General features: G+C 40.3%; 1 protein-coding gene across 3 annotated transcripts in view; it reads left to right on the forward strand.

Annotated features, from left to right (window-relative positions):
• The window catches only part of CLNK (cytokine dependent hematopoietic cell linker), a 261,778-nt gene that overhangs the window by 133,371 nt on the left and 106,711 nt on the right, over window positions 1–21,696 (forward strand). For all 3 annotated transcript variants that reach the window (XM_058301030.2, XM_071217299.1, XM_058301032.2), the window contains exon 3: window positions 20,288–20,359. In XM_058301030.2, coding sequence (XP_058157013.1) covers window positions 20,288–20,359 — 72 coding nt within the window. The remainder of the gene's footprint in view (window positions 1–20,287; window positions 20,360–21,696) is intronic.

Raw genomic sequence — 21,696 nt, forward strand, 5'->3', positions numbered from 1 at the left:
GTTGACAAAGATCCTATTGAGGGGAAAAGAGAAAAGAATATTTGAAGTTGGATCTGCCCTGTACTTACAGCTCTGAACAAAAGATGCTGCAGAGTTGATTTTGGAGAGCAAAAAGCAAATATTGAAGACATTAATAGATTAAGGAAAGGATAAGGAGGTCTGCTGATTTACATACACACTGCAGTGGAGAAGGGGGGGAAGGCGGCATAGTTCCATGGGAGTTTCTTCCTCATGTGTTCCTATACTTGAAAAGAGATACAGAGAATAAAACTAACTCTTACTATGTGTGGCAACTTGTGATTACTTATGAATCCCAAAAAGAGAAAGATTACATTTATAAACTAATCTTTTCCTCTGGATGTGATACCCTTTGATTGTATTAAATTCCAAGGTTTTAAGTTAACTTGATAAAATCAACTTAGGCCTTTTTGATTTGACCATGTCAGTAGGGTGTGACTCAATAGATTGAGTCCCCACACTTGGTGGGGTGATATAAACAGACACTCACTCAAGACACACAAGAAGAGAGAGAGAGAACTCTGTCATGATTGATTCTGGGGCCATGGGAAGAGATGAGCCATTCACTGATAGTTTACCACTGAAGAGAACAGAGCACCTGAGCAGCTGAAAAGGCTTGAAAAGAAACAAGCCCTATGCCAGAGACTGACATAGGAAGCCCTGAGGGACCAGGCTGAGGGCAATGACCATCTTGCTTCAACATGCAGCAACTGACTTTGGTAAGAAAGCAACCTTGCATTGGACTCGTTAGGGCCTTGTAACTGTAAGTTTCTACCCCAAATAAATACCCTTTATAAAAGTCAACAGATGTCTGGTCCTTTGCATCAATACCACTTTCATAGACTAATATACTATGTGCCTGGTCTCGCAGCAAATCTGCAAAGAAGGTGCTATTACCCCCATTTTTCAGAAATGAGAAACACGTGGCTTAAAGCAGTAAGTCACCACCCATGCCAGAAACTTTGGTCCTGACCTTAGCTTTGCCATCAACTAGCTCTCTCAGTCCCCCAAAATGAGTTTATTCCACCATCATAAACAGCAATGATCCAAGGTGGGCTTCCAGGGGTGTTCCATCAATTCTGGTAAATGTTTAACAAACAGCTCTCTGGAAAAAAAACAAAACATAAGTATATATGCAAAGTTATTAAAAATTTTAATGATATAAAAGATGTATAGCAATTTATAAGTAATAATAAAATATACACTATTTTTATTGCAAATTCCATAGAGTCAATTGATCCTCAACAGAATGCTTCTTTCATTGGTTTTTGCTGAACTCTTACATCCATAACCAACCTATGTTTGCAAATGACAAGTGGATGTAGTTCTAAAATCAACTTTGGTTGATATTTTCCTTTACATCAATGAACTGAGCAGAAGTGAAACAACCAAGAAGCCTACAGGAAATGTCTTGCTGGTTCATTGATGATGCTAACAACTTCTTTGCTGAATTAGGTAATAGTTTTGATACTGTTAAAATGCTTCCTCAGTGTCTGTGCTATTCATAATGTTACAGCTAAAGACATGACACACTTTTAAGTTTAATCTACTTTATTAAGGTTTCTCCATCATTTTCTTAAGTCTAGTCAATCAGCAGAGCAATAAACCAAACCCTGATTTGTAGCACTTGCCAATTTCTGTGGTGTAAATATTCCCACCATTGCCGTTGTCAAGCTACTAATTCACCATCCCTGAATGTGGCCTTGAGAAGGTTGGACAGGAGACTATTTCCACTCTATTTACTATGCAGATGTAACAGATGGAAACAGCCTCACAACCTTAGGGAAGTTCAAACTGTAGACAAAGTATCAGGAAATGATGCCTTTTGATATTTATTATCTTTGCCTTTTATTTGTAATGAGTTTATTGTAAAATGAAAGAACACTAAAGTACATATTTGAGACTTGAGTGCAGGCATGCTCAAGGGCAAGACATGCCTATCTTTACTTTAAATATAGTTTGTTCAACTGTAATTTTATATAAATTAAAATTTAATAATAGCTATGTTTAACAATTAGCTCACAAAATTCCTGAAATTCTAACTATCTACTCTTTTTTTAAAAAAGATTTATTTATTTATTTATTTCTCTCTCCTCCCCCTGCCCCAGTTGTCTGTTCTCTGTGTCTATTTGCTGCGTGTTCTTCTTTGTCCGCTTCTGTTGTTGTCAGCGGCACAGGAATCTGTGTTTCTTTTTGTTGTGTCATCTTGTTGGGTCCGCTCTCCGTTTGGGTGGCGCCATTCCTAGACAGGCTGCACTTTCTTTCACGCTGGGCGGCTCTCCTTACGGGGCGCACTCCTTGTACACGGGGTTTCCCTATGTGGGGCCACCCCTGCATGGCACGGCACTCTTTGAACACATCAGCACTGTGTGTGGGCCAGCTCCACACGGGTCAAGGAGGCCCGGGATTTGAACCGCAGACCTCCCCTGTGGTAGATGGACACCCTAACCACTGGATCAAGTCTGCTTCCCTAACTATCTACTCTTGTGCTGCAGCATGAGCTGGCTCTAGCACATGGCTGGGAAATTGGAGTGGCTCCCACCTGCCCCATCCCTCCCCATGCAGGACTGACATTGAAGGCATCTTTTCATTCTTGATTTTCTGGTAAAAGACCTGGGATTTTACTTGACACTGTCCATTTACTAGTCGACCTGGAGAGACTCATTTCCTTATTTGTAAAGTGGGGTGATCTGCCTCAGCATAATATTGCTGTGAGGAATGAGCACTGTAACAAGATAGCATACCTGCTCAATAACTCTGAGCTCCCAGCATTTTCTGTCCCAGGAGCCTCTACCTGAGGCAGGAACATGGAGAACTCCTTTGCCCCCCATTCAGTCTTCCAGTTTCTGGCATGATGGCACCCAGATCTCTGGTTAGAAGAACAGGTACTCATAAGAAGCAATAGTAATTACATTATTGTAATAATAGCAAGTGATTTCCTCATGTGATCCCTAGGGCAGTTCTAGAGGGGAGGTATTCTTATTGGCTCCATTTTACAGATGAGGAAATAAGCCCAGGCGGGCCTAGTAACTTGCCCAAAGCCATATAAACCTCTCTATCTTGAATGTGTGTACAGATTACACAGGGCCCATGTTACAATGCAGATTCTGGTTCAGAAGGGCTGGGAGAGATCTGAGATTCCGCATTTCTATCAAGCTCTCTGGTGATGTCTGGGTGAAAAACTACAGTGTGGCACTTGTCAGCTCATTCCAAAGCTCCTGCTCTTAACCACCATGATAATCAACTTTCTGGAAAAGAAAAAAGATCTATGCCAGGCAGTACTCTATTGAGGAGGGTTTCTGGGGACACCGGGGCATCAGACATGTCTGCAGAACAGGGGACAACAACTCAGCTCAATCTCAGGGAGCTGAAGTCCTATGTGAATGAGCCTAACACAGCCAGGGTATCTGGCTTCTCCATAATAGCTTTTCCCATCCCCTGAGTGCCTGTGCATTTGCCAGGTACCTTGCACACAGGACTACTCGTTCCCATAGATACCTCTGCCCCTTAGCTGTCCCCAGTGTCAGCCCCTGCAGACATATCAGTGGAGCAGCTGCTAGAGAGAAAATGAGGTCCCTAAATTCCTTGAATTTTGAGCCAGAAGAAGCTCAATGCTCAAATAATCCAAATTCTTATTTTACAGCTGGGAACAGTGAGGTCTGGAGACGGCAGGCCCATGTTGAGTCAGCCTTGCCCTTCGTTCACAGGCCAGTGTGGCAGTTTCCACTCAGGGTGGCCAGGGCGAGTCGGCGCCCTCGGTCAGCTGCCTGGCTCTCTGCTTCTTCTGGAACCCCAAGCACAACTTGGTCCATGTTCCAGATGGCACAGGACCTCACCAGCAGGCTGTCAAAAAGTAAGCCCAGTCATTAGATCAGCGCTGCAAAGCAGAAGCTGTGTACAAAGACCAGCATATAAGCCCCGGGTAAATCTGGGATCCTGGCCACAGGAATTTACATGAAAGCCAGCAAGATGTAGTAGAAAGAAATGATCTTTGAGTCAGACAGGCCTGATATTAAGTCCACGCTCTGCTACTTACAGCTCCAGAGCCACAGGCAATGGGCCCTACCTCTCCAAGCCATTTCCCCCCATCTCTAAAGTAATGATAAGGCTTAACTCATAATGCTATCAGTAGAAATAACTGAGGAAAGTGACACATAGTAGTATCCTAGACGAGTCCATTTGCTCATTACCCTTTGCTGTAGGGACTGATTCCAAACTCATACTCCTTCCCATAATTCTGGGTAGACCTAGTATTAAAGCTCAGCCCTGTCTCTTCAAACCACTCTGTGTTGAACCCCTCCTTGTGTGGGGGATCATGTTCTACAAGCCGGGGATACAGAGTTACAATAAATGTCATTTTTTCACTGAAACTTCAGCAGGTAACTTAAACTCTCTCAATAGTTATTTGGAGGACTAAAAGAGATGTGTCTGCAATAAAACATGCAAAATAAATGCTCATCTATGGACCTTTTTATCATAGAAATTTGGGAAATTGGGGAATTATTTATGCTGCCTTCTATGCCTGCAGACAGAGATTTGAGGGACCAAGCCCACTCAGGCACAGATGTCTGGGTTAGGATGGCTGTCATTCTAGGGCAAAGTGAGAACTGTAGAGAGATGATAGTGGGGAGAGTGTCAGACAATAGGCTGTAACCATGGGCAGTGGTGACACTGGAGTTGAGAAGGGGGCTCCTGATTGCAACATGGCAGGTGTACTGAAGAAAGTGAGCAGTAGTAGTATGGCTGGAGAGGGAAATTACTGAAGAGGACGCTGGAGACTCACAGGGGAGAAGAAGTATGAGTCAATCCCAAAGGCTGGCACTTCATAGAACCTTCCCCTTTCTCTTCTCATTTCCCTTCCCTGCCTTGATTTTTCTTTCTTTCCTTGAATTTTCTGTAGTTACAAAGTGTTGGACCAGGAGATGGAGGAAAGGACATTTTCTTGGAGGAATTCCTCCTCTGGAAGCATGAGGCCCTTCCCCGGCATTTGTGTGGATCACAGAAGGAGGCCACTTGTGTCCATTTAAGTCTAGTATATTGGGTTTGTTATTGGATGTGCTTTAGTCAGACACAAAGAGAGGTTTTTGTTTCCAAAGTTTAAAAAAAATTTGTGTATCATTTTTTTTCATGTTGTTTTCTATTGTGCATCCAGAATCTTTCAGGCATATCCATATATAAATTAAATTTATCATGAACACATCTATGGACCTATACAAAGGGTAATTCAGTGAGATTATTGTATTTTCTCATTACATATATTGATGGTCTATTAAAAGCTACATCCCCTGTCGGTCAATACAGAGAAAAGAAAGGAGCCAACATTTGAAATGATGAGATGTGAGTCTTCTATTTTTCTTGGTTCATTTATTTCTCTTTGCTAAATCAAAATTTAAACAACAAAGTAAAGGAGGGAAAGATTTTATGGAGGTTTTGAAACCTAGACATAAAGGAGTCAGGATTACTTTCTTGTTTTCCAAATTAGATTATCTTTTTTTGTCTCTTTTTCTGTCCTCAAGAAAATTAAAAAGAAACATAATGAACATTTACTTAGAAGGCACAAAAAGAGGCTTAATTGGAACACAAGAATTGAAGAACTCAAGGTCAAATGAAAGGAACAGCAACTCTGCAATTGGAGTAAGGAGCTGTGCTGGAATCTTCTCCCTGTCAGTATCTGGTTATGTGGGCAGATCATTTCACTTCTCTGGATCTAAGTTTTCTTAATTTGTAAAATCAACAGGTTCAGCCAAATGATATCTATGGTTCCATCCAGTCCCATACTCTGAACTCCTTTGAGGCTATAACACTGAGAAAGGAAGGAGCTAAATCAGACCCCACCCTCCAATCTACCCCATAGGTAAAGTTGTCTACTCTAAAATCTTCTGGATTTCTTTTCTGCTTTAGTAAACAAAGATTAGTAATTTCCTTGAGAGGTCCCTGCCTCCATCCATGGATCTTCCCATGAACAAATGTTTCCTCTGCTGCTATTCAGTGTGAGGGGGATGATAGGTGGTCTCTGCTCTCAGGACAAGCAGTGTTTTGTGGGAGATGTGCAAACAAATAAGGACTAGGAATGTGACAATCCCTGAAAATCAAAGCCTGATCCATTTCCGTGGAGAAGTCAGAACCTGTCTCGGAGTCAGGAGAAGCTAGAGGAGGGGGTACAGTCCAAGTGAATCCCAGGAGCCTGCAGAAGGTCCAAAGAAAGGTTAGCTCCTGAACCAGCAGATCACAGAAGCTATGTAGAAAGAGAAAATAAGATCAGAACCATGTAGACTGTCCTGAAACCATGGAGCCATTCAAATCAGGAATAACTGAAGGCAGAAAGCCCCAGAATAAAGAAAGCCAACAGGATGTGAGCACCTCAGTCACTTGCTGGCTTGCCACAAATGTGGCTGCCAATTTCATGGGGTAGAGACCTTGGGTGTCTTGTTTGCCTGTGTCCCCAGACCCTAAAACAATCCCAAGCTCATAGCTACTAAATAAATATTAAACTAGAGGATGGCACCAGGTTCTGCTTCCCAATGTCAATTCTGTTCAGTAAGGTGTTTGAGGCTGAAAAGGTTTTAATTTCTTGTTCCCATGAGACACAGCCTTTCAGGGGCATTCCCAGAGGATGCATGAGGAAAGGGGTAAGGGAACCAGGGAGGGTGTGGGGGCTGAGGAAGCATGACTGCCTCTCACTAAGGTAGAGGGCAAGACTCATTCTGGTTCACAGAAGGAAAAGGTGTTCCATCTGCCTAGACATGTTTAAGAAGGATTTTTGGAAAGGATGGTATCTGTGCTGGGACCATAAGGACAGGAAGAGTTTGAAGACGTAGAGATGGGGAAGGAGGAAGGGGAGATAGAGAAATGGAATCACAGGCAGAAGAGACTGCATGAACAGAGTGTTTTCATTTGCTATATTTCAGCCTAGCAAGAAGTTCAGTTCATCCAGAATATAGGGTTTGTGTAATAAAACTGAAGAGTAGAAATGATGGCTGAGGCAAAATTGTAGATGTTTGAGTAGAAAGAGATTGGAGTCAGGGAGGTCAAGTAAGCTGCTCCTGCAAGGATCCAGATAGAAGATAAAGGGTCTTCAGTGAGCAGCAGACACTTGAGTTAATTCATCCCACACCTAACTTTACACAGCATTTTACATAGGCACAACCTCTTATGAAATATTGTTTAGAACTTTGCTAATAGACTTTTGGCTGCTTATAATCAGGATTCTTATTCCCTTCTGTTTAATGGAGAGACAGGAAAATGTCTAGGATACAATCAATAATCATGCTTTATGGAAGATATCTGTTAGTCCCACTCTCTGATTTCAAAGATGAGGTAACAGAGCCACAGAATGGTCATGTGATTTTCTTGAGATGATACAATGAGACAGCAAAATGGCTGGGGCTTAAACCCAAGTGTCCATTGCACAGCCAAGCTCCCAGTCCCTTCCTGCTGGCTGTCCAGAATTGATTCTATAAACTCAAAGTCTGTTAAGTAATGCAACAGGTATTAAACCAAGACTTGTCTAACTAAGGGACCTCAATGAATGGAGCCATGAGTTTTGGTTTCCTCATCTGTAAATTGAGGAGAGGATGAGTACTTGATTTAAGAGGTTGTTGTGAAAATTAACTCATACCACTTAGGGCAGCATCTGGCACATGGTAGGGACTTAATCCATGTGAAATATGTTTCCTTCTTTGCTCTCTGTCAGAAGGCATTTCCCAATATCTAACTCTTTAAGATGGAAATGGAAAGGCTATGAGTAGGTGAGGATTAGCAATTAAAGTCCATATCAAGTGGACTTTCATCTTAAGTTCCTCTTTGAAGGACCTCCAGCTCAACTCTTCAAGGTCCAGGCATTAAAATGTGAGATTATAAGGAATGGTACATATCAGTTTGCCAGAGCTGCTATAATAATGTATTAGTCACTCAAAGGGGTGCTAATGCAAAGTACCAGAGGTCTGTTGGGTTTTATAAAGGATATTTATTTGGGGTAGAAGCTCACAATACCAGGCCATAAAGCATAAGTTACTTGCCTCACCAAAATCTGTTGCTATATGTTGGAGCAAGATGGCTGCCAATATTTGCAAGAGTTCAGTTTCCCTCTTCCTCTTAAGGCTCCATGGTCCCCGTTTCTTCCAATATCAGCTGTAGGCTGGGATAAGTCTTGTCTCCCTCCCTGGGCTCATTTCCCTCTGGGCTCAGCTGCTGTGTTCTCTCCACAAGGTCAGCTGTAGACTATTGGCTCTCTCTCTTTCCAGTGCCTCTGTCATGTCAATGTTGCTGTCTCTATCCTGTGTGTTGACTTCCTTGGGCTCCAGCATCAAAACTCCACTCTTTTCTCTGCTGTGTAGTTTTTTCACAACTACACAGTGGGACTCAACAGCCTACTGATGTGGCCCAATCAAAGCCTGCATCATAATTCAATCAAGTAAAAGTGAAACCCCTGAAGTTAATACAATCTAATATACCCAGAGGAATAGACCAGTTTACAAATATAATCCAATATCTATTTTTGGAATTCATAAATAATGCCAAACTGCTACAAATAAATACCACAGAGTGTTTTGCTTAAACAACAGGTATTTATTGTCTGACAGTTTGGGAGACTAGAAGTCCAAAATCAAGGTGTTGGCAGACTCATGCTTTCTCTGAAGTCTGTAGCATTATGGTAGTGATTGTCACAATCTATGGTTCAATCTCATGGCCATCTATCCCCATTTGTCTCCTCCTGACTCCTACTTTCTGTGTCCCAATTTCCTGTTTATAAGGTCCCCAGTCATATTGGATTAAGACCTACCCTGATTCAGTTTGGTCTCATATTATTCTCCAAAGAGCCTATTTACAAATGGATTTATAACCACAGGATCAGGGATGAACATGTTTTGGTTGGGGCCATGATTCAATCCATAACAGTGGGACATCATGAGCTTGAGGAAATAAGCTCTATGTAAACAGTAGTTATCCCCCAGAAGCAAGTAACCTGCCCTCTGGATTACTTCTGCTTTTGGCCCCATCTTTCCATCCTCTTTCTGCATTCTCTCATTATCTGTTTATAGCCAAAGACCCATATTAACTTTGGATCCTCAAACGCACTAGATAAAAAGGTTAGAATCCAACATAATCTTGTACTGGACTCAGAGAGGCTTCATCCATGACCTCCTTAAACTTCTGTCCCAGATCCTAAGAGGGTTACAGGCATACAGTCTTCAGCTCTTGACTCTCTTTGGAAATTGCCTTGATTGAATGGAATTACCATACCTGAACCAGCCCACATACACTGACTGATCCATGCAGAAATACATGGCCCAGCCCTTTCACCTCAACTCACAATAGCCATGAAGGGACATCATCCCAGCCTTAGAGAGCCCCATGGAGCCTCCTGAGGCCTTGTTGAGTTTGCACCCTGGTCCAACATCTCCTTGTTCTAACCCTGTTCTCTTCTCTCCATGTATGCTGCACTAAGAACACCCCCTAATGCACTACCTTATGCCCATCTTCTCTGTTTCTTTTGGAGTCCAACCTGAAGCAGGTGGCTCCTGAGGCATTAGAGTATGAGCTGAATACAAAACTAAGAAATTCAACAGGGTTGGGAATTATAAATAGGCCCTGCCTCATAGGGTCTTTGTGAAGATTAGAGGAATTAGCATGTGTAAAATGCCAAAGCCCAGTAAATTGTAAATTGTAAATAAATTATTATTAATATAATAATTATAGTGTTGTGCATTGTTATTAGTCATGACCTTGGAGTAAAAAATCCAGCTGCATAAGAATTTGACAGGGAAATTATGTCTTATGTGCAATTTGGAGAGCATGCAGGTGCAAAATAGCAACATTCAAAGTTTTATAAATCACTCCCTCCACTAGAAAAATCAAAGATCTGGAAAATGAGACTGGAATTAGCTAGATGTTAACACTGAAAACAGAATGGACATTTAGAACAACTACAGGAGTTCCAGAGGAAGCAAGAGGCTGCCAAGAGTCCAGCTTTTCTAAGGGACAATACAAACTAGTGACCAGCTCTCATTGCTCAGCCTGTCACAGAAGCTATGGAAATTGTTGTAGCTGTAGCAACACAGCCCGGATTCCAGGAGCTGTTGGATGGAGTCTGGACTGGCAGAGGAAACCTCTAAAAGTTGAGGATGAGGCTTGAGATTGGTCTGGAGGATCCATGAGGGGCCAGCATGGAAATTGTGTTTCATGCCTCTGGGTGGCAGTGTTTCAGGTCTCCCACCAGCATCTACCAGAACTTAAGGACCCAGTGCACTGTTTTCATTGGTTGGGTTTCTTCTTTCTCTTTCTTGCATTGTGTGGTCTGTTGGATCTTTGAGGTGCAGCACAAAACCTAGCTTAAGTTTCCCTTAGCAGCCTCTTCTGTTCTTGCATTATCATCTACAGGGATAAAAAGAGCCAGTACACCTCTTTTCTCTTTTTTGTTGTTGGTGGTGGGTTTTCTTCTTTCTCTATTTTATATTTTGGGGGTTGGCTGATCCCTGAGGGATGAGCAGGGATGCTGGCCTAGATTTCAGCCTTAAAGCTAGCAGCTTCTAGTTTCTCACTGGCATATAACAAGAGACTTGGAGAGGCAGTGCATGTCTTAGTTTGCCAATGGGCTCCTAACGCAAAGTACCAGAAATCTGTTAGCTTTTCAAAAGAGGATTTATTTGGGGTAAAAGCTTATAGTTCTGAGGCCATAAAATGTCCAAATCAAGGTGTCATCAGAGATACTTTCTCACCAAAATCAGCCACTGTTGATAGTGGTGTCCTGCCATGTGGTCAAACAAGAGGCTCACTAATCTCTGCTGAGGACCCTGCCTTCCCCTCCAGAAACTACCATCTCCCAGAGCTCAGCTGTGTACAACCAGACACATGGCTTGTCTCTTTCCAGGACTCCTCTCTCAGTCTCTTGGAGCTTCTCTACCCTTCTGCCCCTGTAGGCAAACCTGGATTCCTCTCTTACACGGAAGGATCACTATGGCAACTTTCTTTTTCTCTGTGTGTGTCTCCTTATGTCTCCATTTATATCAGACCCAGCAAGAGGGTGGAAACCCAAGCAGGTTCACACCTCATCACATAATCTGATATAATCCAATCAAAAGCCCTAAAGCAATCTGATCAAGTAATCTTAACAAGTACTCCTTAATTGAATTTAATGCAATCAAAAGACCTCACACTCACAGGTCTGGATTAGTTTAAGAACAGGATTTTTTTCTGGGATTTGCAAAATTCAAACTGTGACAGTGCACTTCATTATTTTTTCTTTTTTTCTTGTATTTTTGTGTTGTGGTTGTTCTAGTTGTTAGTATTTTATTCTTTTCCCTTTTTTCCCTCTCTCACTTTTCATTTCCTTCTCCTTTTTTCCTTTTATTTTCTTCTTTTTCTTAGTCTGACAGACTGAAGGATGGGAGAACTAGATTTCCAGTGAAACCATAACATGATACTCAGAATGCCCAGTTCTCAACAAAAAGTTACAAAATGTACAAGAAAACAGGAAAGTTTGGCCCAGTTACAGGGAATAAAAAGAATTTGACAGATAATATTTTGGAGGAAGTTGAATCTCTAGAATTACTAATCAAAGATCTTAGAATAGCTGTCATAAAGATCAAGAACTAAAGGGAAAGGGAAACATAGACAAAAAACTAAAGGAAGCCACAAAATATAAGAACAAAATAAAAATTTCAATAATGATATAAAAATTACAAAGAAGAACTAAATGGAAATTATTCTGGAACCCAAAAGTACAAAAGCTGAGGTGAAAAATTCAATACAGGGGTTCAAGACCAGATTGATGAGGCAGAAGACAGGATCAGTGAACTTGAAGACAAAACAATTAAAATTGCCTAGGTTAAGGGCAGAAAGACAAAAGAATGGATAAAAAAAGTAGCAGAGAATGAAGAACCTATGAGACACCATCAAGCATACCACTGTATGCATTATAGGAATCCCAGAAGGAGAAGAGACAGAAAAAATATTTGAAGAGATAACTATAGAAAGTTTCCCAAGTCTAATGAAAGATATGAATATACACATCCAAGATGTCCAAAGAATAACAAGAAAGATGAACCCAAACAGATATATACTGAGACAGATTATTAGTAAACTGTCCAAACAAGGACAAAGACAGAATCTTAAAAACAGCAAGAGAGAAGCAATATGCAACATATAAAGGATCCTTACTAATATTAATGCCCCATCTCTAAAAAGAAAACATGGAGGCTTAAAGTCAGTGGGAGGACACATTTAAAGTACTCAAAGAAAAACAACAGTTACCCAAGGATAATATACCTGGCAAAGTTGCCCTTCAAAAATGAGGGAGAAATTAAGATAGTTCTAGACAAAACTTAGTGAATTCATTACCACCACTAGACCTGTCTTACAGAAAATGCTAACGGGAGTCTTCTATGTCCTCTATGTATCTAGGTGGTAAATGAAAAATAAAGATCAGCATGGTAAGTAAAAATATGGGTAAATATATTTACAGTATTATTTCATTTTTCATTTGCAATGCTTTCTTTTACTCAAAGGCTGAAAATTTAAATACATAAAGAACAAGTGTAAGTCTTTTTGTTACTGGGCACACAATGCATGAAAATGTAATTTGTGACATGAACAAGATAAAAGGGAGATTTGGAGGGCAAATAGGTACTGATATATGTAGGCTATTGAAGTCAAGTTGAAATCAACACAAGTTAAATTGTAATAGATTTAGTACACTAAATGGAACCCCTTTGATAGCCATAAAGAAATATCTAAAATATCTAAACAAAAGGAAAGTATAAGTGATTTTAAAATGACTTACTATAAAAGATTAACTAAAGAAAAAGAAAATAGTAATGGAAGTAAGTAGAAAAAAGTGTATAAAACTTACAAAATTAATGAGCAAAATGGTAGAAATATATCTGGTCTTATCAATAATTTACCTAAATGTAAATGGATTAAACTCTCCAATAAAAAGGCAGAGATTGGTTGAATGGATAAAAAACCATGACCTTACTATATTCTGTCTGCAGGAGACCAAACTTAGATACACACATACAAATAGGCTGAAAATGAAAGGAAAGAAAGAAATATATATCATGCAAATAGTAATGAAACGAGAACAGGTGGCTATATTCATATCAGACAAAATATATTTCAGGTCAAAAAGTGTTACATGAGACATAAAAGGACAATATATATTGATAAAGTGTCAATTCAACAAGATTTAACAATTATAAACAACTATCCCCTAACAGAAGAGTGCCAAAATATAGGAAACGAATATTGACAGAATTGAAAAGAGACCTAGATAGTTCTATAATAACAGTTGGTTCAATACACTACTTTCATCACTAGACAGAACATCTAAACAGAAGATCAATAAGGAAATAGAGAGCCTAAACAATACTATAAACTAACTATATCTCACTGAAATATATAGAATACTTCACCCAAAAATAGCAGAGTACACGTTCTTTTCAAGTGCACATGGATCTCTCTCTAGAATAAACTATATATTAAGGCACAATAGAAATCTAAATTTTAAATATTGAAATCATAAAACTAACCTCTCTGAACACAATGGAATGAAGATAGAAATCAAAAACAGAGGGAAAACAGGAAAATTTACAAATATGTAGAAATTAAACAGCACACTAATAACCAATGGGTTAAAGAAGAAATTACAAGGGAAATTTAAAAATACTAGAAGCAAATGAAAACAAAGATACAACATGCCAAAACTTGTGGAATGTAGCAAAATAAGAGCCCCAAGGGAAATCTGTAGCTATAAATTCCTATATTATAAAAGGAAGAAGTTCTCAAGTCAATAACCTAATGCTACATTTTCTCTAACTATAAAAATAGGAACAAAGTAACCCTAAAGTTTACGGAAGAAAGAAAATGATTAAGATTAGAGCAAAAATAAATGAAATAGAAAGTAGAAAAACAATTGAGAGAATGAATGAAACAAAAGTTGGTTCCTTAAAAAAAAAAATCAATAAAATTTTTAAAACTTTAACTAGCTTTACAAATGACAAAAAAAAGAAAAGATGAAAATAACTAAAATCATGAAGGAAAATAGTGGTATCACTACTAATCTTACAGAAATAAAAAGGATTTTATAAGAGAATTTTATAAACAATTGTATATTAGCAAATCCAGAAAAAATTACATTCCTAGAAATACATCAATCACCCCAAATAGACTCAATAGAAAACAGTAAGGATCAACAAACCTGTAACAAGTGCAAAGATTGAATCAGTAATCAAAAACTTTTCATCAAAGAAAAATTCAGGACCAGATGGTTTCACTGGTGAATTCAATAAAACATTTAAATCAATTAATACTAATCCTTCTCAAACTCTTTCAAATACTTCAAGAGGAAGCAACACTTCTTACATAATTCTATTTATCTTATACCAAAGACTGGTACAGACATCACAGGAAAAATAAATTACAGACCAATTTCTCTCATGAATATAGATGCAAAAATCCTTAACAATATACTTAAATATTGTTAAACTCAATGTAACCACATATTAAAAAGATTACATACCATGAACAAGCAGATTCATCCCAGGAATACAAAGATGGTTCAACATATGGAAATCAATCAATGTTGTACATTACATAAAGAGAATGAAGGGTGTCGGTGGGAATGCAAAATGGTGCAGATGGTGCAGCCCCTGTGAAAATCAATATGGTGGATTCCTCAAAAAGTTTAATATAGAATTACCATTTGTAGCAGTTTGATATTGTTTATGAATTCCAAAAATAGATATTGGATTATGCTTGTGAACTGGTCTTTTCCTCTGGGCATGTTAGATTATATTTAATTCAGAGGTTTCACTTTTACTTGATTACATAATGATTAAGGCTTTCATTGGTCCACATCAGTAGGACATTGAGTCCCGGCCTCCTTGGTGGTTGGGACTCACAGAGAAACTATCACAGAGAAAGGAGGTTGGAGTGTTAAGCTGGAGCCCAGGAAATAAAAACACAGAGGAATAGAGATGGCTCCATCAACACAGCAGGAGCCCCGGGAAGAGAGATGAGCCTAATAGTCTACAGCTACAGCTGAGCCAGGACAGAAACAAACCCCAGGGTATAGCCTTATACCAGCCTATAGCTGATATTGGAAGGAGCTAGGACCATGGAGCCTTAAGCAGAAGGCAGGCTGGACCCTCGCAGACATAATATAACATCTTGATCCAAAACGCGACCAGTGACTTTGGGTGAGAAAGTACTCTTATGATACTTTAAGTTGGACTCTAGGACCTTGTGACTGTAAGCTTTTACCGTTTATAAAAGCCAACAGATTTCTGGTAATTTGCATCAGCACCCCTTTGGCTGACTAATACACTATTTGATCCAGTAATCTCATGTCTAGATAGATACCTAAAAAGAGTAAAAACAGGGTCACAAACAGATACTAGTATACAAATGTTCATATCACCATTATTCACAACAGTCAAACACTGGAATCAACCCAAATATCCATCAACATGTGAATGGATAAATAAAATGTGGTACATATATACAATGGGGTATTATTTGGCCATTAGAAAAAATGAAATTATGAAACATGCTGCAACATAGAAGAACCTTGAAAACATTATGCTCAGTGAAATAAGCAAGGCACATAGAGACAATAAAGGTTTGATATTACTTATGAGAGACAACTAGAATAACAAATTCATAGAGATAGAAAACAGATTAGAGGTTACTCAGAAGGGGGAGAGGAGGAAGGAGGAATGAGGAAAGTTTGTGGTTGTTTTTTTTTTAAAGAGCAATTTGATCTCTTGGGAGCCTGCAAGCTCGTTTTGAGTGTATAGAATAAGAAGCTTCCAGAAAAATCTAACTTGATCTGAAAGTACATTAAGAAATGTGCAGTTTCATAATAGGGGAGATGGTGGTCCTTCTTTCTGTGCTGGCCACACTGTATCTGCCATATAGGTTATAGCTGGGATCCTTACAGTTATTAAAGTGAGAAATTGGAGAGAGGAATGAGTTGAATGGATTAAAGGCAGTGTGCTTAACTCTTTGTATAGGCTGCCCCGACTTACTCTCCATCCCCCAACTCACCATGTCATCTGACTGGCAAATGCTTGTACCTTCTTCAATCACCACCCCATTGAAGCATCCCTTGACTACCCTTCACTTAAAGATGTAATAAGCTTCTTTCTCCCTTTTCCTTCCACACCGTGTGTACGTTTATATCATTGAACAAATCCTAGTGCATTGTAAGCACTGGTTCAGATGTGGGTCTTATTCATTTTCTATCCCTTGGCAGAGAATAGATGGTGTAACTGCACTGAGCTGTCTTCTGTTAGTTCTACACGAGAAGCAAAGAGGATCTGGAGGAGAAATTTCAGAGGGGAATGAGGGAGGCATTGAGCAAGAAAATATATAAAGAGGGATGAAATGGGTTTTATTAACTGATATTGCAAGAGGTTGGAACAGAAGGGGAGAAGTGAGCCAAAGATAGCTGCCAAGTGCAGAACCTGAAGTTCTGGGAGGAAAGTCGAGAAGCTGGGTCACGTGGGATGATGTTCTCTGTTTCTGCAGAATAGGAAGTGATTGCAAGAACAATTAATTGCCTGACCATCCACTGTGGCTCATTTCTCCACAAGCCTATGGCACTTCCAGCTTGTCTGGGAAGTGCTGAGTTCTCTGTGCAATAAAGTAGCTTTTGTTGCTTCCCTGAGGGTACTTGACCAGAGACAGTGACAAGCTAATGGAACAGCGGTTCAAAAGTGCTGATTTGATTTATTTTACTATGTGGGTGGGATGGACTGAGAAGTTTGCAGAAAAAGAGGTGTGTCCCAAATGTTTGAGGCCTTGTAAAATGATGTGTATTTATTTGCAAGACTGTAGTACACAATACTGTTACTGCCAGGCTGAAGGATGCAATAGCCAACTTGGAAAAGTTGAGCATCTTCTCCCAAGGTCAGTTATCAATTTAATGCAAAACAAACACCTCTGAACTATTATAATTATCATTCTTTAGCACATCTTTAGTTATAGGCTGAGACCTCATAATTTTTTCAACACTGCATTAAAAAAAAAAAAAAAAAAACCCAAACATTAAATGATTTGAGGCACAGAGAGCTATTTGGGAAGAAAACTGTGGAGCAGGACTTTGCAGTGTGATTGGGGATTAGGAAAAAAAAAACAAAAACAGATAACAGAAGGAGGTAGAAACACTTCTATTTCTAAGCCTGCTAATGCTCTTTTTTATGCATTTGAAAAAGAAATAGATTTTAACTACTTACTGTCCAGACAGGAGGCCATTTATTTGCCAGCTTTGTCAATGTTCTCCTTAAATAAGCCCTTGTAGGAAGTAGAGCTTGTTTCCCTGCTCACACTCTTCCTTGTGTAATCTTCAGTTATCTTAAGAAAATCAGCCTGGTGACCTTGAACCAGTCCCAGCAGCTTTCAGGGCCCTATCTTCTCCTCTGTAGCAGGGAGATGAGAAAGCCACTTGTCCCTTTACTTCTGAGGTTTACTATAAAGATGAAACAAAAAGAGAGGTTGAGTTCAACTTTCTTCTCAAATTTAAAAAACAACAACAAAGCTGATCATCTAGAAAGATCAAAGGTAACTCCTGAGCTGTGGGGTTCCTGAGGCATTGAGGAAGAGGCTGAAGGAATTCCCTAAGTCCTCCATTTTTCCTGAAATTAGACAGGCTAAGGTCAGTTAGGCAAATGCTCCACAAGCACTCAAAGCACAGAAATGCTTGCCATAACCCAGAGACATAGTGAAGCTGACGGCCTCTTTCTCTCTGCCGGAAAGACCAGAATTTCCCTGGTATCAAAGATCCAAAGTACCCCACACAAATAAGTACAGGGTTCACCATCACGTATGAGGCAGACCAGCAGGCCATTGTTCATTCATCTACTCATTACCTTACAAACAATCCTGAGATCCTGCCAGGGGTCAGTTAGCCAGTGTGCTGGGAGAGAAAGACACCCAGGGCATGTCCCTCTCCTGAAAATGCTCATCCTGAAGGTAGAATATGGACACATAGACAGGCCTATACATGGTAGTAGGTTAAGATGATTTATTGCCTGCCTCTCAACTAGAATAAAAGTCTCACGAGGGCAAGCTTTGTCCATTATTTCATTACTGTGCCCCCATTGCCCAGCACACTTCCTGGCACTGAGCAGACTCCAGAAATATTTGCTGAGTAAAAGACTGAATGGATTAATAAACAAATGAATGAATAGATTAATAACAATTGAATGAAGGGCAAAACAGAGGTATACCAAATACTAAGAGGACTCAAAGATGAAGCAGTAGGCAGGGACTCACAGGGAAGCAGTGTTTGGACTTGAAGGATGGAATGTATTTTGCCAGACCCAGAGGCAGCAGAAAGGATAATCTGATCAGCGATATGAAAGCATAGAAAGGTTAGGAGGCCCTGCCCAAAAAATAAGGTGGGGGGAAATGAGTCTCCAACAACAGAAAGGATAGCCAAGGCCTCCAGGGCAGGGATGTTGCTATGGTGAGTAAAGAGTCTGGATCTGACCCTGCAGGCATGGAGGGCTGGTGACTGGATGAGATTCCCCTGGCTAAAAAGTCAGAGCTTGCTGCCATTTGGTGGATGGTTGGAGCTCAGAGGCCAAGAAAGCAGGTAGTGGGCTGATGCTAGAGGCAGATTGAGATGCTGAAAGCAGAACTAAACATGAGTGAAGCGTATGGGGGTGAAGAGGAAGGGCCAGAGTCATTGGGATCCAATAACAGAGAGGCCAGATGGTGATAATGGAGAGCAGGAAGACTCAAGATCAATGTCCAGACTGCAAGGTTGATAATGAAGAGAGCCAAGGAGCAGCTCACTGTGAGAAGGATCCACGGCTTCCCAATTAGAGGGGCCCAGAAAATAGATGCTCATGGCCAGAACGTAGAAATCAGGGTGCAGATAGAGATTCACCTGGACAGAAGAAGAACATCTGGATTAAAAATAATTTTAAAATGCCATCATCTTTCTCGGTGGTCAAATTACACAGTGACAAAACATACGCAAACAACTCCTAAAATGTTTTTAACTTACCACATAGTATTATATAGGCTCTAAACAAAGCCCCAGATGGAGGAGTCTCAAGTCATCCTTAGGTATTTCCTGGGGTCCTTTAGTCGTGTGTGTACATTTGTTTGAATCCACTGAGGACCCACTGACTAGTCATTCAGCTGGGTCATCAGAAGGAACACAAGCTGCAAGTTAGAACAAAAGTAAAATTAAAACTCAGGCAAGGGCAATGAAGATGCCAGCCTGAGAGGTCAAGAAAGGCTGCACTGAGGAAGTAACACTTGAACTGAGATCAAAAGTTGGAGCTAGACTTAATTCAAAGAAGTAAGAAAGAGTGGACATTTGAGAAAGAGGAAACAGTGCCCAAAGGAGCCCTGTGAAGGGACACACAGACAGGTATCTACATATCAGTAGGAAGGAAGTAGACAAACCTCAAGGACAAAGAGGAGGTGAATTTAGCCCAAATGGACAGAAGGAGGACAATGAGGTAAGACAAGGCCAATGAGGACAGAGGAGTTGGTGCATGAAACAATAAGTGGCTCCTTGTCAAGGAAAGTCTCACCAGTCAGTATTTGATAAGGCTCATGAAATGCCTGGAAAAGAAGAGAAAGGATATTGAATTTGGCAAATTAAATAAATTAGGACTGCATGATAGGGATGATTTATTATAGTGGGTGAATTTAATGAATTTTAACAAATTAACTATTTGAAAGAATCCAATCTCTTCATTGAAAGTGCATTAGCAAAGTTCAATAAATAGTTCTTGAATCAGAACTATTGCTAAATATATCTTCCTGCACTGGATGATGTTTGCTAGTTGTTTTTGCACATTCAACTAACATAGCAAAGCATTTAGATTATTGCCTGGCTGTTCTTCAGTTATCTTGTTTAACATCCTCCCCTTAATCACATGGAGAAAACATGACAGTTTTCACTGAACAGAGGACAGGACAGAGTCTCAGAGCAGAGGCCACCATGCCAGAGCAGCAGGCAGCCCAGTCCCTCATCTCCATGGCGTGCGTGCTTCCTCCACCCTTGCTGCAACCCTGTAAGAGAAAGCTCTGACATTATTACCAAAAAAAAAAGTAATTGAATTTCTTTAAACACAGATTTTTTTTAACCCTGATGGAAATGCAAAGCGAGAGTTGGAATTATCTGTAAGACGTTAATTACTTAAATCTGACTGGGTGGTTGTTTCTATGAATGAATGCACTTAATTAATTTTTTCCCCTAGCTCCTTGCTATTTCCTGACTATCATCTATTTTCTTTCTTCCCAGGGGCAATAGAAGGACAACAAAAGAAGGATCTAGTGATTTGAAATTCCAGAACTTTGCTCTGCCGAAAAACAGGTCAGAATATTTACTTATTAACAGGGGAGCAAAAATTTCGAGTCTGTGGCAAATAAGCTGACCATCAGGCCATGATGTGAACCAATGTATATGAGGTGCAGAGGTGCCCAAAGATGTACTTACCAAATCCAATGGATGTGTCATGATGATGGGAACGAGTGTTGTTGGGGGGGGGGAGAGGGGGGGTGGGGGGGTGGGGTTGAATGGGACCTCACATATATATTTTTAATGTAATATTATTACAAAGTCAATAAAAAATAAAAAAATTAAAAAAAAAAAAAAAAAAATAAGCTGACCATCACACACACACACATGCACAAAAAGTTAAGGTGATAGAATTGTATGGCTGGTAGTGATCTTAGAGGGTTCGTGGAGATGCAGGCCCGGAAGACAAAGGGACTTGACTTGGGTTGAAGGGCCAGCACGTGTGGGACAGACACAGACTGGTGCACCAGGTGCCATCGCCACCCCTCCCACCACAGCCGCCCAGCAGGACGCTTCACTTCCTCTGCCAGCGGTTTCGATCACGGCTCACTCGTCAGCCCGTGACCCAAGTCCATCTCACAAGCAAGCAGATCAGGGGCAGGGCCTTCGAGAGGCAGCCCGGGGCCTGCACCATTTCATGTCTCCCTCCTTCCGTTGAGCAAAACATTTACTGAGCACTTATCAGAACTGTCTAGGCTATAAGAAAAGCAGGATGGCAAAGTCCTGCCCTCAAGGGGCTCACAGCCACCTAGTGGAAAAGCTCACTTCAAGCACTAACTTAATTCAATTACTGACAAGACACCAAATCTGAAAGCAAATCCAGCTCTGCCACTGACCAATGGTCCAAACTGGGCAATCCTCTGATGCTAAGGGGGGAGCTTCCTCCCCTACACTCAGCTGGAACACCTGGGAGGGGGCTCAGCTCCTGGAATAGCAGAGGGTTTCCATATGTTCTACCCACCCTTGTGTGCCAATCTAGTTCAGCTCAGGGCATGCCTCCAAGCATGCTTTCAGACCTACTGTGTGCTAGATGCTTTACTCGTGTTTGGATCCTAGGATTTGCTTGAACAAACATTTTCCTCAAGTAGACTGAATGAATGCCTCTAAGACAGAACATTTGAAATATTTTCAAGACTACATTAAGCAAAGGAAAATTTGTGGCTGTTCTCAGACTTCTTGAATGTTTACTTTAACTATGTTTGAATAATGCATTTTAAGTAAATTTTTCTTCTTTCTTGACAATGGAAAGAGATGGGAGATGGAAGGGTTAGACGCCTTCCTTCAAATGGAGATGGTTAAAGCAATTACATACATCAAAGTAATATTTACAGTCACATTTGGAAAAAAAAAAG

Source organism: Dasypus novemcinctus, chromosome 1 (genome assembly GCF_030445035.2).
Source record: "Dasypus novemcinctus isolate mDasNov1 chromosome 1, mDasNov1.1.hap2, whole genome shotgun sequence".
Taxonomy (NCBI): domain Eukaryota; kingdom Metazoa; phylum Chordata; class Mammalia; order Cingulata; family Dasypodidae; genus Dasypus; species Dasypus novemcinctus.